The sequence below is a fragment of the Perca fluviatilis genome, chromosome 21, assembly GCF_010015445.1.
Source record: "Perca fluviatilis chromosome 21, GENO_Pfluv_1.0, whole genome shotgun sequence".
NCBI lineage: Eukaryota > Metazoa > Chordata > Actinopteri > Perciformes > Percidae > Perca > Perca fluviatilis.
In genome coordinates this window covers 12,793,548-12,809,030 of record NC_053132.1, presented here as the reverse complement: position 1 = coordinate 12,809,030, position 15,483 = coordinate 12,793,548, and the positions used below count along the sequence as shown (strand labels likewise).

Below are 15,483 nucleotides of genomic sequence, written 5' to 3'. Positions count from 1 at the left end.
GGCCCCTACTGAAACTATGTTGCATGTGCTATATTCTCATTTATGCTTGTTGTCCCAGTTTCCTTACAGCGATCATTAAAGTTTCATCACATTATTCTGACTCTGATGTAAGCTCTGTTCATAACTCTTACTGTTTTGTGTGTGTAGGCGGGGGGTATAATTAACATACAAATCACCGAGAAGAACAAGGCATAAACTTAGATTGTTAATGGCTTCAATGAACATCTGGGAACACAAGTGTGAACTGTGACACAGGCAAGATGATGAAACAACATGTGTGACATGCTTCATACTGTAAAACTCCGACAGACATCACAACAGCAGCCATGTAGCTTTTTCTAAATGACCAACCAAAAGAAGCACATCTGATGTCATTCCATGTACAGTATGTCGACACAGTCCAGTGTGAGGACATAATGCAAGGACTGTGATGAGGATGGTTGGTTGGGATTCAGCCAATGTGCATGAGTTTCCTGTGCGACACACAGCAAGTACCTGAGTCAGACTGACACCTCCTGCAGCAGTTGGTTTCTGTAGGGTTCAAATTTTACATTTTACTGTACTTTTCAAACATGTCTAAAGATATTCAGTAAATGACAGACATTTGATTAGGGGTTTCTCCCTTATTCAAATACAAACCCTATGAGATTACAGGGTGATTGAGAAATACTAAATCAGGTTATTTTATTCACAAACTGACTAAAAACCTACTAAGAAGAGGAGAGAATGATTGAACATACTATACTTCAAATGAGCAAAAATATCGCTTAACAGAATTGCAAAACACTTTGAATAGATCATATTTTTACTGTGTTATGGTACAAAATGACGAAAATATTGAGTGCAGACAGTTTAAGGATTGTTGATCACATCATGACACCCCAGTTACAAACACTAAAGAAATGACTTAAAAAAACAATTATTATTATTAGTTATAGTCATCCGTAGTGATGAACCTAATTACTATAGGGTATCTGCTAATCAATGAGCCTACACTTCTCTATTACTATTGATTGAATATGTAGTTATTTATCCGAGCAGTTAACAAGGCTTGATTATAATTCTATGCTAGGCAATTAAGTGTAAGTATTGTTTGTGTGTGCAGGTGGTAAGTGTGTGTGTGTGTGTGTGTGTGTGTGTGTGGGAGGGGGAGGTTATGCCATAGACGTGTGGACGAGAAATGATTGATGTGGTTTAAATCTCTGCTGTTCACCTATTATACAGGTCGATAAAGGTTATAGATTACTTAATGTGCTGCTTTAGCATTTTACAATACCGTCATTCGTAATCTCTCATAATTGTCTCAGCCTCATTTTCTGGTTCTTACCAGTTGAGGACGCAGCTATCTGAAAGCATGTTTGCACTGCTTTCCACATATAAAAGATTGTGTAAAGGCCTTGAGTGCTTTCTGCAGAGTGGTAACTCACTCTGCTGTAGATACAGACCAAGTTAAGTGTTTCCACTGCTCTGCACTCTGATACCTGATCCACGCCAAACGTATGACTACTTTCCACCTACTGTATGGGATTGATCATAGATTAAGATCAAATGAAAGTGCACCCACTGAAGCCTGCTTTTGGTTGCTGTTGTTTGTTCGTTAAAGGACTTACAGCAAGAATAACAAGTAGGCGGATGCGCTTGTTTTCCCCCTTTGATGTGAGGAGGAAACTATACCTACGGTTACACCTGGCATTTCAATGCAATTTTAATACTCTGATTAGTACTTTCAGAGATCGCATTCCACTTTGTACCATTTTTGTGACAAATTTTGGAAGGACAAATATTTGTCTGTGAAGCACAGTTTTTTTCTTTTTTAACCAAAACTTTCCACACTAACCTCCAGTGAAACCAACTATTTGGAGTTCATTGACCTAAAAATATAATTATTCATGATCCACTACACTGATCGTCTGGAAGTATCGCTGGCCCTGCCACCCTCTTTATCTGATCTTTGGAGGATTCAATATCCAATGTGGTCAAAAACAAAACCAGGACTTTACTGTACAGCTAAAAAAAAACTAGAGAGAAAGCCAAATGAACAATAAAGAAACCAACCAACCAACCAATAATTCTCAAGTTATGTCAATAGGAGAAAGAAATGTCTCTCTTAACAGGAACTCATTCATTAAAGGGAAATCCCACCCAAAATCTATCTTTTGTTAGTTAACAGAGTTTGTAGCTTGCATGGATTTGATGGTGACTCACAGTCGCAGCAAAAAATCCAAAATGTCTGAATAAACTTCCAAAAAAACTCTTTTTCCACTTCCGTCATTCATCTGTATGTTCTAATGATACTCAAATGATAGATTTGTTTAAGTTGAACAAAACAGGTGGATTATCATCTCAATGCAGTTGAATGTCTAAAATTTAAACTTGTTGCTCCTATTTAAAAAAACACACATGATTGGACCATGAGCAACACTGAATCCCTGATCTGAAACTAGTGATTACTACATAGGGAGAAAATGTGTGCGTGTCTCTGCAGTGAGCCTGGCTGGTTGTGCTGTGTGGCACAGAGGGGAGTGGGTGTGATAAACTGCCAAGAGTCTCGCAAAAAACCCCACCTCAAGTAGGTCAGCTCGACTCAGAGAGATAATCAAGGCCATTTTGACCCCTTCTGTGTGAGCTGTAAGTGGGTCAAATGCGGCAGTCAGCTGTTGCAACTCTATCACGCGGGGCGCTGAGAGGCACTTGTCATACTGTCAAACCCCATTCCGTTAGTTTAAGACGTGGCGGGGTGCCCGCCTGCACCCACCAATGCAGCAACAAACCCTCTATCTGCCCCCCCAGGGGTGAAATAATGTGAAGTTACTCTCAGCAGCAGCAGATCCACCTTCTCACTTGTCACTGAATACACCCCCTGCAAACACAACCCTCTTTAACTGTTGTCTCCTCCTTTTGACAGCTTACAGCTTTGCAGCTCTGTCCTATTCACAGCAGCGAAACCTCCTCCCCCATGTCTAAAATGCCACCCGCATTTCAACCAGACTTACTCCAGCAATGTCCCTTATTTCTCACTCTTCACTGCACGGAAAAAAGGGGGAAATCATGTGTCGAGAAACACTTCTGAGCACAAATCTGCAACAGCAGAACAAAGGCGATACAGGGCAGCCTTAATCTCTGCACTACTGAAGCCAGCATCTATTTTAAAGCTCTTTCTCTGTGTCTCCCTATCCCTCCCACCTTCCTCTCTTCTCTCTAACATTCTTCCTCTCTCACCTCCCCTCCCCTCCCTCCCTCTTCCCCCACGTTTCCCTCGGTGTCTCAGGGCAGCAGCTTCTCTCTGTTTTCCTCTCCTCTCTCCTGCGTGTCCAGCGACTGACTGCACAATACACATCAATTATTCATGGCTGCTCTCTCCGTTTCGCAGGCAAAACCAATCACAGATGGAGTCATTGCTAATGGGCTCCTGCTGTACTTGCCACCGGCTTCTTTGCACTCAAGCAACAAATACCCCAGAGACAATGAGAGGGAAAACAGGGATAAGCTGTAAAAAAGAAAAAGAAAAAAAAAGGAAACTTCATACAGCACTAACAGCCACAAGGAGAAAAAGGAGGACACATGGTCAGAGAAGAAGAAAGGTGCGTATCGTCACATATAATTTAGCAAAATTAGGAGCCGGCTTCTGCAGCAGTAAAGGGTTAAATAAGAGGTGGGGGGGGTAAGAATGAAGGAGGGGGACAGGCAGAGAGGGAGAAAAATATCTCGGATGTATGCAGCAGTTATTGATGTATCTTTTTTTTTTTTGTTTTTTTTTTTTTTTTCACACACACATACACACGAAGCAGCCACAGCCACTTCGCCAGAAGGGAGAGAGGGAGGGAGGGGAGAGGAGGAGGGAGGGAGGAGAGGAGAGGGAAAAAATGCAGGCAGCTCACATTTCAAACCTGCAAAGGGGGGTGGTGCCTAATGTGCTAGACAGCCTGTATCTTGGCCCACGTCCAGAGCAACGAGTAAAAAGAAGCCTCAATCAATTCATTTAAAGCAACATTTGTTACGAGGGACATGCACAGCAAAAAAAGTGGGGATAGACACGGTTCAGGTGGGTACATTAAGCAGTGATTTCAGCCCCCAAACGTTGTCTTTGCATACAGTCAACTTAATCCATCAAACTAGTCATTGTAATTAAGGGGCATGGAGGAGCAGGAGGAGGAGCAGGCTGGGTATTGTGGCTTCCTGATTCACAGAGCGTTGGAATCAGAGAGGGAGGGGCCAATTAGACCACATTTGTCTTTCAGCACACATGAACCATAGTGAGCTTTTGGATAAATAATTACACACATATAATACATGTAAACTGTGGGTAGACAGACCACCTGAGGCAGACTGGAGCATCTATTGTCATCTGCAAATAAAAAATACACTCATCAACAGCAAGTTGATTCAGGTGTAAACTGATCTGTGGCTTAAATACAATAATAGGCATTTAATTAGATACACAGAGATACAATGTAAATTCATTCTAATATGCAAACATCTGATTTTGCAGCACTGCAAATAACAGAGCCATATGGAGTGGCTGAAGATGCTACCAATCACCTCCTGCTGCCACAGACATAATAACTGCGACAACTACAGAGAAGGATAGACAAGCTCTACAGCTCTTATCTCTGGTCTCTCCCGTCTGTATTTGCTCTAGTGGTATTTACTATCAGCTAAGTGCACAGCAGGTGACGTACAGCCCGGAACCCCTACCTCAAGTTAACACATCCATCATAGCTGGCTGGAAGACTTCACATACAGTGATCATATAGTGTAAAACACACTGATGGCCCAAAGTAGACAGAGTGTAGATTTGTAGCTTCTGTGACACTCATATCGTATATAATAAGCCTTTAACCTCGTAAACTCTGACACAGGAACGTCTTTACAAACTGGTGCAGCCAAGCTTTTTTCAAATCCATGTAACTGTATTCTTCAGGCCTCTTGGGTTTGAATAAAGTAACGTGTAGTAAACAAAATATTATCTAAATTGAAAGAACATTTAGGGGGAATTTAAGAAGAGTTCGAGAGGTTTAAGAAAGTAACTCATATCTAGAAAATAAATCTATGTTTGATAGATAAGATCAAGCATTAATGAATCAACTCATCGGATTTAGAAAATCTGTTTTTGTGGTGGACTTTATCTTGTAAATAATAATACGGACCTCTAATGATTATAATGTACGAGGTGTTTGTACAGTAGATGGGGTGAGTGAACACTTATCCTTAGACTGGGTTTCAGTTCTTGGACTAAAATAACAGCAGACACCACTTGAGGAACGTTGGCTGCCTCATCGCCATCTGAAATAAAGCTTCCATACATCGAAAATAAAGTCTTAAATGTGCATTTAAATCTGATTTACTAAAGGTTGTTTATTTCTCAACTGCCGCTGACAGTCAATATGGGCCACCAACAATGTGTAATTCTCTATTTAGGAAAAGCCACAGCTAAACTATATGTTGAAGCACACCGGGTGGTTAGAAGGACAGAAAGTAAAAAAAAATTTAAAAAAATGGTGTGGAAAGCTCTGGGAAGAGAAATTACAGCCCTTCTGGCCTGGGTGTATCTGACCTCTGTATTGTGTGTACAATCAGAGACTTTTCCACAGCTCAATGACAACACGTCTGACCTCCGCATCTTCAGCACTGGAACGCCGTACAGTCAGCACTTCAAACTACAGTTTAAAGAAAATTTACGTTAAATTTGGACTCAAGCAAACTAAAGAATTCAACCACGAGTATAAAGTTAAAAAAAAGCTTGAAAAATGTGCATCTTAATCCTGACCGTGTTTCTTTGAAATCAGTGAGAATTGCTGCATCTTTCCTGTTTTTTAATTTCCATTTAAAAAAACGTTTATATCTTGAAATAAGATTACTAGCATGACAATAATGTTCTTCTTTCCATTTATTCTTCACTTCAAACACGATTATACTTTGCCTAAAACTCTTAGATGTGTAGGCTGTAATGCACTTAATATTTACTTAATTTTATGTGTTTTGTACTTTCTAATTCTGTTTTCTCCACATTGTATTTCTGTTCCTACTACCTTTGTCTACTCTGCACATACATACAGCACCTGTGGCACGTCTGCAGGTTGTACATATTTTAAGACAAACTTGTGATTTTACACATATAAAGTGGACTTTACTTGGCTGTTATGATGAATATTATAGATGTCGAGGTTTTTGTATGAGTATTAAGCAGTTGCTCACACTGCCTAAGGTTGATATACAAACATGCACAGCATCCCCTCATACACTACCAGTACAAGTCCCACCGTAGAAACTCCAACAATCAAACCAGCTAAACAAGATGAAATGAACTATAAAAACTTCTGCTAAGATGTTTTATTTTATCATGCTGACACTGTTAACTAAAACCCACAATGTCTTTTGATCAAACTTGAAAACAGCCCTGCAAGGTGTGAATGAGTGTAGAGACAAACCAGCCTGACAGAGCCAAACTAATTATCTGCTGAATAGCTGATTTACCAGGCGTTTGTTACACGAGAGAATGAACTGCTCCCCCTCTCTTTTTAGTTGGTGCCTCCTTTCACTCCTTTAAAGCTGAGGAATTCCAAGAGCTTGCTGAGGCGCAAACGATTGGGAATGTGCCACTCTGACCCTCTTGGAGGAAAATTCGTGATTAAGCGTTTTGTAAACGCTCTCGAACCAGACTGAACCATCCTGCAGGAGGGGTGTGACACTAATGAAAGAGGCCTAAGAGGGCTTGTAATGTACCCTGTGATGGAGAGAGAGAGAGAGAGAGAGAGAGAGAGAAGAGGGGAGGCTCTGATGAGTTTATCCACACCGAGCGAGTGATCTCCCTGCTTTGATGTTGCCACTCGCTCCACGTGCAATGCTTCACCCTGCGGTAAGACAGTCCAAGTAATCACAGATTAATAGAGCAGGCTAATCTCATTCACAAAGAGGTCACTATGAGCAGACAGACGCCCCTCCCCCAGCATTGTGGGCCGCTTGCAAAAAGGCAAAAGGACTACAACTGGCCAATCCCCCTGAGTACATCTATTAAAGAGCACATTTCACTAAATCACACCGTGTGTAGAGTCAACATCTAAACCTCTAAACTGCTCACTTTGCTATAATTCAGGTAGATATGCTGACTTATAAAATCAATAGGAGGTTATAATGAAGTTTTCCTCAGGCGAGAAGATACATGTTGTTGGTGTTATTAGGATCAAGGCCTACTTTTTGCCCTTCTAAGCTTTTTCTTACAAAGTAAATTAACAAACTAATGTCTTAAACTGTTGGAGGCATTACATGATGAATACATTTGTCAAAGCTACAACCTGTTTCAGCTTTAAGTTTACTGTGAACATTGATTTCCTACTGTTGAAATCAGTTCTGCCCTCTCCTCAGCGCAGTTTCCCCCTCAATGTTCTCCCATGTTCTGGAGAGGAATTTAGATGACATAACAGCAATGTAATAGCTCGACCACGCCGCGTGTCAGAGCCAAGACAAGGTAGGCCTGGTTAAAACGGGACACCAAATCTGATTTACTTATTAGCTTGTTAGCTCAGCTATTGACCTAACGTCCTCTGTGGCAGATAGCCCCACTCGTAACTACCAGAGATCTTGCCCCCTCCTGTCCACTTTGAACATAGATTTTCAGAGCAGATTACAAGATGTGACTGTGCAGGCCAGTAGTTATGAGAGTAAAGATTTGGCTTCAAATGCTCCCTGCTCCCTGCACACTGTTTTCTGCTTATTCATTTTGAGGGAGCTCCCAGGCTTTAGGCTACACAAGCCCCTTTGTGAGCAGAGATAAGCAACAAACATAAGGTGGAACAGTTTCAAGCTGTCTGTATCCAGAACAACAAAAAAAGCTTGTTATGCAACAAATGGCAGACTGTCGTGTTAATGAAAAAAAAAAATCTAAAATAAATTGTATCACATCCAGAAAAACTGTCAGATTTAGCTAAACAAATAACTGCTACAAGAACATTACGCACAGGACGCTGTATTCAATTAAACATCAAATTCACCTCATGTTATGTCCTCTCTACACAGACTTGATCTAGCTTCTCAGATTTGTTCCTCAGTGAACGGCAGACACTAACTCCTCTGTATCTCCTGCTGGATGGCTGACCTGCTGCCGCCATCCTGGCCCCTTCATGTGAATCACTCCCTTCCCCCGTCACTCGGCAACGGCCCCCGCAGGACATTGGGGAGTGGGTCCAGCCCCTGGGGCCCTGTGGGAGTGTCGTTTAAGAGCCTTCTCCCTTGGCTGCCAGAGAGGGCTTTCTCTCCGCTTTAACAACCTCCTCAACTGAGGCCTCCACTCCAAAGAGCTTGTGGGAGCTTTGTAGGAGAATGGCTCCTTAGTGGTTTCCATTGACTCTCTCTCTCTCTCTCTCTCTCTCTCTCTCTCTCTCTCTCTCTCTCTCTCTCTCTCTCTCTCCCTCTCTCTTTCTACAGGCCTCTCAAAATATCCATGCATACAGGTATATAATTGTCCATGAAATGCACTTTGGGATGCTGCCTAGACTGGAGTACTTGCTGGTTTCCAAATGACTACTGTTGCAGGGAATTATTCAGTCAGAGAATCAATTGGCAATCTTATCTAAGCCCATCAAGTAGGGCCTGAGATTTGATTTAGCATCAAGTAGAATTACAACATTTGGCAGTATAAGTTAATTGCAGAGAATGATTCCCCTCTTGTGGTTGACATAAGAGTGACATTGCGTGATTTGAAGCCTCATATTACCACATATAAAACCATGGACGCCGTAAATCAGAAAAGCCAAATACAAGTGAAAATTCAAACAATATGTGACTCTGACTTTCATGTCCTAGTAGACTTAAGATGGCTCAGCGGAGAGGCCGAGCACACAGAAGCAACTGCACAACCCCACTTTCCTCATAACCCAAGACAGGTGGAACCCACAAATCAAAAAGTGTAAAGGAGCACAAAATATTCCTGTTATCTTCCGAGCTGCTGACAGCCGATACATCTTCATTCCCGTCGTGCTTCAGCATGCTTTTTTTTCGCCAGCTTGATAACAACATTTAGCAGTATACATCTGTCCCAATAATCCATCACTGTATCAAGATGACGGTGCTGTGTGAAAACAGGAACTCATTGTCACTGATAAAGTCGTTTTTTTGTCGCGTATGAGAAATGGCGTTTTCTGCTGTACGCACTTTGTCTTAAATCTCCAGAGAAGAAACTGTAGCTGTAGTTCTCTATGTTGTGAAAAAGTTTGGAAGTGAGATCCAAAATGAAGAATTCAAAGTTTATGCAGATATTAGAGGGCAAAGGGAAAGGTATTTTGCGTTACTATTTTTGTGGAAAACAAAAGAAAAAGATGGTTGGACTATTTACTGTATTAAGCAGAGAGCCATAAAATAATCTAAGATCATCATTTTTTTTCCCCTTTTAGTCTTTGCAATATTCCGATACTTGCTCTCCAACACAATTAGGTTAAGAGTGCTTTTCTGGAGTATCAGGATCTTAAACAGTCTAGTAGAAATGGGTGGGTATCATGAAACGCTGCCAAGAATGCAGGCAGGAACTTTGAGCTCAAACAGGCCAGCATGGCCAGATGGCCTGAGACGGCGGTTGAGAAAACTCTGGTCTTACCTGCTGATTTTGGAGTGAACTTGTCCCTGTTGGCAGCGCACACGGCCAGGAGCCGGTAGCCCAGGTCCAAGTCGTAGCCCTGCTGTGCTGCTACGCGGCTGACCACCTGAACACAAGGACAGCATGCAGCACTCAGTCAGGATAATGTCACATATTCTATTCCATTATTGTGTGAGGTTCATTCCTACTGAGGAAATAACTAAATGATACGGGGACTTAAGATAAAGCATTTTCTTAAAAGATAGATACTGTATGTTATTTCTTGGGAAAAACTCACACATCTGACATCACGTAAATACTACTGTATCATACTGTAAGGCCACATATAGATAAAAAATACAGACAAGACGTCAATTAATGCATTTTTGATTTGTGGATAAATGAACAGACAGAAAAAATATTTAGGTTTTTGGAGTGTTTAGTAACTCAATTGATATTTTTTATCCTCCTATTCTATTCAATTCTCAGCTTAACAGAAGAGACAAGTAGAAAGTGCTATATATACACTATATATATATATATATATATATATATATATATATATATAATATATATATATATATATATATATATATAGGTTCATTTGTATGCAGAAGTTGATGAAAAAATAGTAACAAAATGCCATCAAATTTAATTTAATACGTTTTGGAGATATCCTGCTAACTAACAAGAATTAATACAAAAGACAAATAAACAGGAATGGAAACATAATCTCATGACCGAAGTGATTATACTGCTCTGAAATGGGAGCAGTATAAACTCATCAAAGGACTATTCATTCATCAAAAGGAATATTTTGTCCCGACATTTTCCCAGATTCTGGCTGTCACAGAAGAATGAAGTTTGGCAGCATCCTCTAGTTCAACTTAAAGGATAAAGTCACTACAAGTTTATCAGTTCCATATGAGTCGGTGGACGAAATGTGGCCTCCGGTGCTGCGATGCCCACTGAGAGGAAACATTAAGAGAAACATCCACATGCCACAGGAGGTGATGTAAATCACCCTTATGTGGCACATGTTGCTTTGATTTACCATTGCCATTATCAGCTCAAAGAGACCCGCTCAAGACGTTAAGACCTTTAGGACATACTAAGGCCTGTGTGGACCAACATGCCTCACTAGAGACTTCTTCTCCCTGCCTGGTTTTCATAGAAGTTCAAGACAAGCCCTGAGGTAGCACAGCTGAACACTGCTCCCTGCACCATATCATTATCTCCTGTAAGTATAGTCTTGACGTGACACCAAAACAGAGTATGTATATCTGGCCTTTATTTATAGGAATCCTCCATTAAGAAGAAGATATACGAGTATAGGCTGTCTAATTAGAGTCTAAGCTTGTGAGGGACAATTTGCTAAATGGTAATTTTAGTGTAAGAAGTTACAACAAGTAGTTCTAATTTCAGCACTTAAATTGTAAAGTCAGTGGAGTGTTGGTGGTGGATTGTCTTCCACATTAGGATGATTTCAAAGATAAATAATCTTGTTTTTTAAGCACCCTTTTCCTTGAAATGTTTTTAAGGTTGGATATGTTTAATAGTTGCCCGATCTTTCGGGTATTTTCTAAGAAAGTCATTTTTTGCTTACCCCGTTGGCAGACTGTACGGTACATAGCAAATTTGTTTGTAATGTACAAACCGTTTTTTTTTTTTGGGGTGTAGCCACCTGTCTGACATCGCCACATGCCAACACTGAGGCAGCAGTGAGATACAAAAAATGCAGGCAACAGGGTGAAGTGTTTACCATTACAGTCTGAGTAATTTCACAATCACATCAGACTGTCTGTGCTCCCTCGCAGTGTGGTTCAGGCTAAGGTCTATACAACCCATAAACTAAAAGGAAAAGCCTTGAGATTTTCACGGCAGGAAACAAACTGAATTGGCAAAATGGAGGAAAAGGCACCTGCTGCAGCACATTAAAGCAGTAACACAATCACTTAAATGGAGGGATGTGTCAGAGCGGTTTCACTATGGTGCTCAAGTACAAATCTCTCGGGTTCTTTCGCTCGCTGTAGCCATGCTGGCTCGGCGGGGTTACAAATTGCACCCAACAGGAGCTATATGTATCTCTTATCTACTGCTGGAGGCGGTATGGAAATGAGCAAGTTAAAGCACAGAATGGCCCAAGGTGACAGGTGAGTGACACATCCTCAGTCCATCCATTGTTCTACCTAACTCTGTTCTGGCTCTTGGCCCAAAATTTCCAGAAGACAGACAGACATCTCTTCATTTGGTAACTCTCCTGTCTGCATTTATACAGTATAATTCAGAAGAGTTTTTTTTATTTACTTTTTTTGGAGGCATTTTCACCTTTAATGGATAGGACAGCTATGAAAGGGCGGGAGAGAAAGGGGGAAGACACGCAGGACTCACAGGTCGGACTCGAACCCTGGACCTTCCGTGTTGATGTATAAACCTCTACGTATGTGAGCCTGCTCTACCAACTGAGCTATCCTGGCCACCAGAAGAGTTTTTTTTTATTGAAGAAATATTCCTAAAAATCCATGAAAAAAAATATCAAATATTCACTCCCTGTAGGTTTGAAGTACTTAATTAGGAATGGTTTAAGAAGTTTTTATGGACATTTTGGAATCCATTGTAACTGCTGTAATTCCAAGATTCTGTCCTCCATAGAGAAAGCAGCAAACTTTTCAGTGCCACCTTTTAGAATCGCAAACTTTGAACCGGCCCGCATACAAAATAGTTGTGCGCCAAACCAGAAAGACAGGAAACTGTTTTTTAAACTGTAATTACGAGGCAGATTTGTCGACTTTGACACTTAGAGTCAAAAGCTTCAAAAAAGGCATCAGGAAAATGAGAGAGAGAGAGAGAGAGAGAGAGAGAGAGAGTTTGCATATTCAGGCTGTGAAACATGTAAAAAACATTATTGTTTTGCTTGATTTGCTAAATTCTACGATTGCTAAGGAACTTTTTTCTGACTTTTGGGGGGTTTTATGTGGACCCAACGTAAGTGAGAAAGCTCTCTGAGACATGCAATAATACAGTCAAAGATATTTGACTTTTTCTCTTAAATCAAAGCATGTCAATAAACCTTACGTGTCTGGCCCTTGATGTGATTCCTTAGTGAAGTTGAGTTTGACACCCCTGTTTTAGGGCTTCAGAGGGTAAGTGAGACAGATATGAGATTTTTGGTGGAGTATTCCCTTTAAATGTACATTGAACATGAGAAAGAGTAAAGGATTCTTTAGGCAACAAGTGAATATTTACATCTTTTGACAGTTTAGTGTAAGATTGTGATTACTCGGATGCATTTTGGCCAAATCATTCTTTGTTTACAGTATACGTCTCAAAACAGTCAAGAGTTTTTCCCAAATGCCATGGGATACTAATAATTGAATTAATCAAAAGCCCCTAGACATTGAAGTAAGGGAATTAAGGGCTTTGTAACTGTATTTTCTGATAAGCACTGATTGCTTTGTGGTTTGAGGACGTTTTCCTTTTCGTGTTTCAGTGTGCCGATCTCATGAGCCACAGTACAAACTGTAACTGAAGTCACTGAAAGGTGACTGAATCTTAGTAGTTTCTACAAGATGAAATACTTTTTATTTTTCAGTGACCTCAGTGAAGATCAGGCAGCTAAACATTAGTTCCCTCGTAACCCTGAGGGAGAAATGGAAAGAGCCAATGCAGCATTTGTTTTAGCTGCCTTTTCATTGTCCTTGAACCTCCAAGTATGAGACTGCAAAACCAGGTCATGAGTGACGACTTACCGTTAGGCATCCCATCAGGCTTTGCTCGAAGGGGCGCTGGAAGGCTCGGGGGTCACCACACCAGTCCAGCAACTCGGTTGCTGCTGTTTGGAAATTTGCTGGATTTTGTAAGTGCTGGAAGGGAAAATATAGGGAAAGATAGGGGAATATGTTAGAGTCCAAGAACATTCAAGGATCAGTACAAAGCAGAATAGAGATTTTTTTATATCAAGTTACCCATTTATTGATTTATTGGTGAGTAAAATGGATCAATATACTATATCAAGATGTTAAGGCAGTGGATACATACTGAATACATATTAGTCCTGGTCTGCTTTATTAAAAGTTGTGCATTGGCAATTTAGTCATTAGGTATTAAACACGAATACTTATCGACATAAACTACAATTTAAATACAAAATGCATTTGCTAATCTCCAAACATTCGGTTTCCTTTAATAAAAGGTTTTTACACCTACTTTTAAAAATAAACTAAATGACTTATGATTATATCTACATCGGAAGGATGTAGAAACACATGTGGAGGATATGATTGGACTTAGTTTGCTGCCTCCCTGAACCTTGGATAAAAGGTGGAAAATTGACAGATGGATTGTGAGAGAGAAATTCCCTTGTCACTACAACAGCCACGCCATAAACATAATGAATAATTAAAAGCACTCACATTGGCAGCATTTTTACGACCAATTTCCCAAAATTTATCTTATTACACTTTAGATTACTTGTGTTGTAGGTTTAAAGTATTAATGCACAGGGCTAAAGGGGTATATCCCCATTAGAGTCATGCTGCTGCTTCACTCTCCCCAGGTTTCTGTAGCACTGCCTTGCCAATGTGTGCAATAAATCTCCCTGCATGCATAGCAGAGGAAGCCCTTATTTCACCAGCCGGCCCTGAGCTGTACTGTGACTTTATCTGACAACAGACTCCTTGACCTACAGGTACCCCCTTTATGGCATTCATTCCCCAACTGGAGCCAGCAGCCCGCTCACTAACCCTGTTGTCTGTCGTGCTGTGTAGCAGCAAAATAAACTGCAAAAATGGGCCACTCTGGGTCGCCCAACTGGACTCCCTATCAGTCATTCTTCTCTGAAAGCTTTAAAACCTTAATATGACTCACTTTATACATAGAAGAGCAGACACACTACCTCCACTCGGCACTAATCTTTTACCTTTGGAGAGATAATGCGCACAAGCCTTTGCAGTGCACTTGTACAAACCACGAACAAATGGACTCCCACTCCATGGCATCAGAGGTAAATAGAGAGGTTTGTCAGCTTAAAGTGAATGGCTGCCTTCTTAACAAGTCTGCGTGCTTTGATTTCACTGTCAGGGAGAAAAGGAGAAGAGGAAGTGACAGCAGTAAAGTCACTACATCGCAGTGCTTTTTGCTTGTTTGTTCTTTAGGGGGCAGTAGAGGTCAGGATTTGATAAGGCAGCTTTCATATCAATTTACAAAGCTGGTGTTTGACAAGGGGCCGGATGAAACCAGTCTTGTTTGTTTTATGCTCTGTCCGAGGCTGTTCCCCACTCTACCTATGTGTCTTTGTTTTGGGAGACTAGGACGAGACGTGGTGGGATTGCTGAGTATGTAAATTCTACTCGTGGATAAAGTCTCCTGGAGAAACACACATCCACAGATGCTAAATTTAGATGAGTCTGGAAGCTAGACAACACACGCAATCAGCGCACCAAGGATGGAAAGGGGGAGGAGAGAGAATATGTAGAGGGGAGGGGGAAAAAAACACACCACCAACACTCGGGCTTGAAGTGATTACTGTTCTTTTCACTCAGAACAATTGGTCCCACCAGTGTGGCTGTCACATAGAGAGCTTGGCACTGCCACACCACAGATGTTCCCCTTACTCCGGCCAAAACCCACCAATCAAACCTAAACTAGTGGCCAAGAGACCCCTCACTCCCCCCTATCCTCGTCCCCTGGGTGAGAATGATCCTCCAACATTTACACTCCAGTAAAAGCTCGGCTCAGTTCGAGGAAAACAGAGACGTACAGGACTCGCAGTGTCCTGAGAATACAGCTTTCTTCAGATACAATCATCCTCTGTATTCACGTCTGGAAACAACATGATCTGCACATCTGCAGCTAAACTGAATGTGACAGCGCATGCGAACTGGCAAAGACTCGCTTCCATTTCAAAATCACAGCTTTTG

General features: G+C 41.1%; 1 protein-coding gene across 1 annotated transcript in view; it reads right to left on the bottom strand.

Moving 5' to 3' along the window:
• LOC120551603 (zinc finger MIZ domain-containing protein 1-like) overlaps positions 1-15,483 on the bottom strand; it is a 106,775-nt gene that overhangs the window by 18,579 nt on the left and 72,713 nt on the right. Inside the window, exons 4-6 of the mRNA XM_039789091.1 lie at positions 13,315-13,428; positions 9,587-9,692; positions 457-531 (exon numbers count right to left, since the gene is read on the bottom strand). Of these exons, the coding sequence (XP_039645025.1) occupies positions 457-531; positions 9,587-9,692; positions 13,315-13,428 (295 nt within the window). The remainder of the gene's footprint in view (positions 1-456; positions 532-9,586; positions 9,693-13,314; positions 13,429-15,483) is intronic.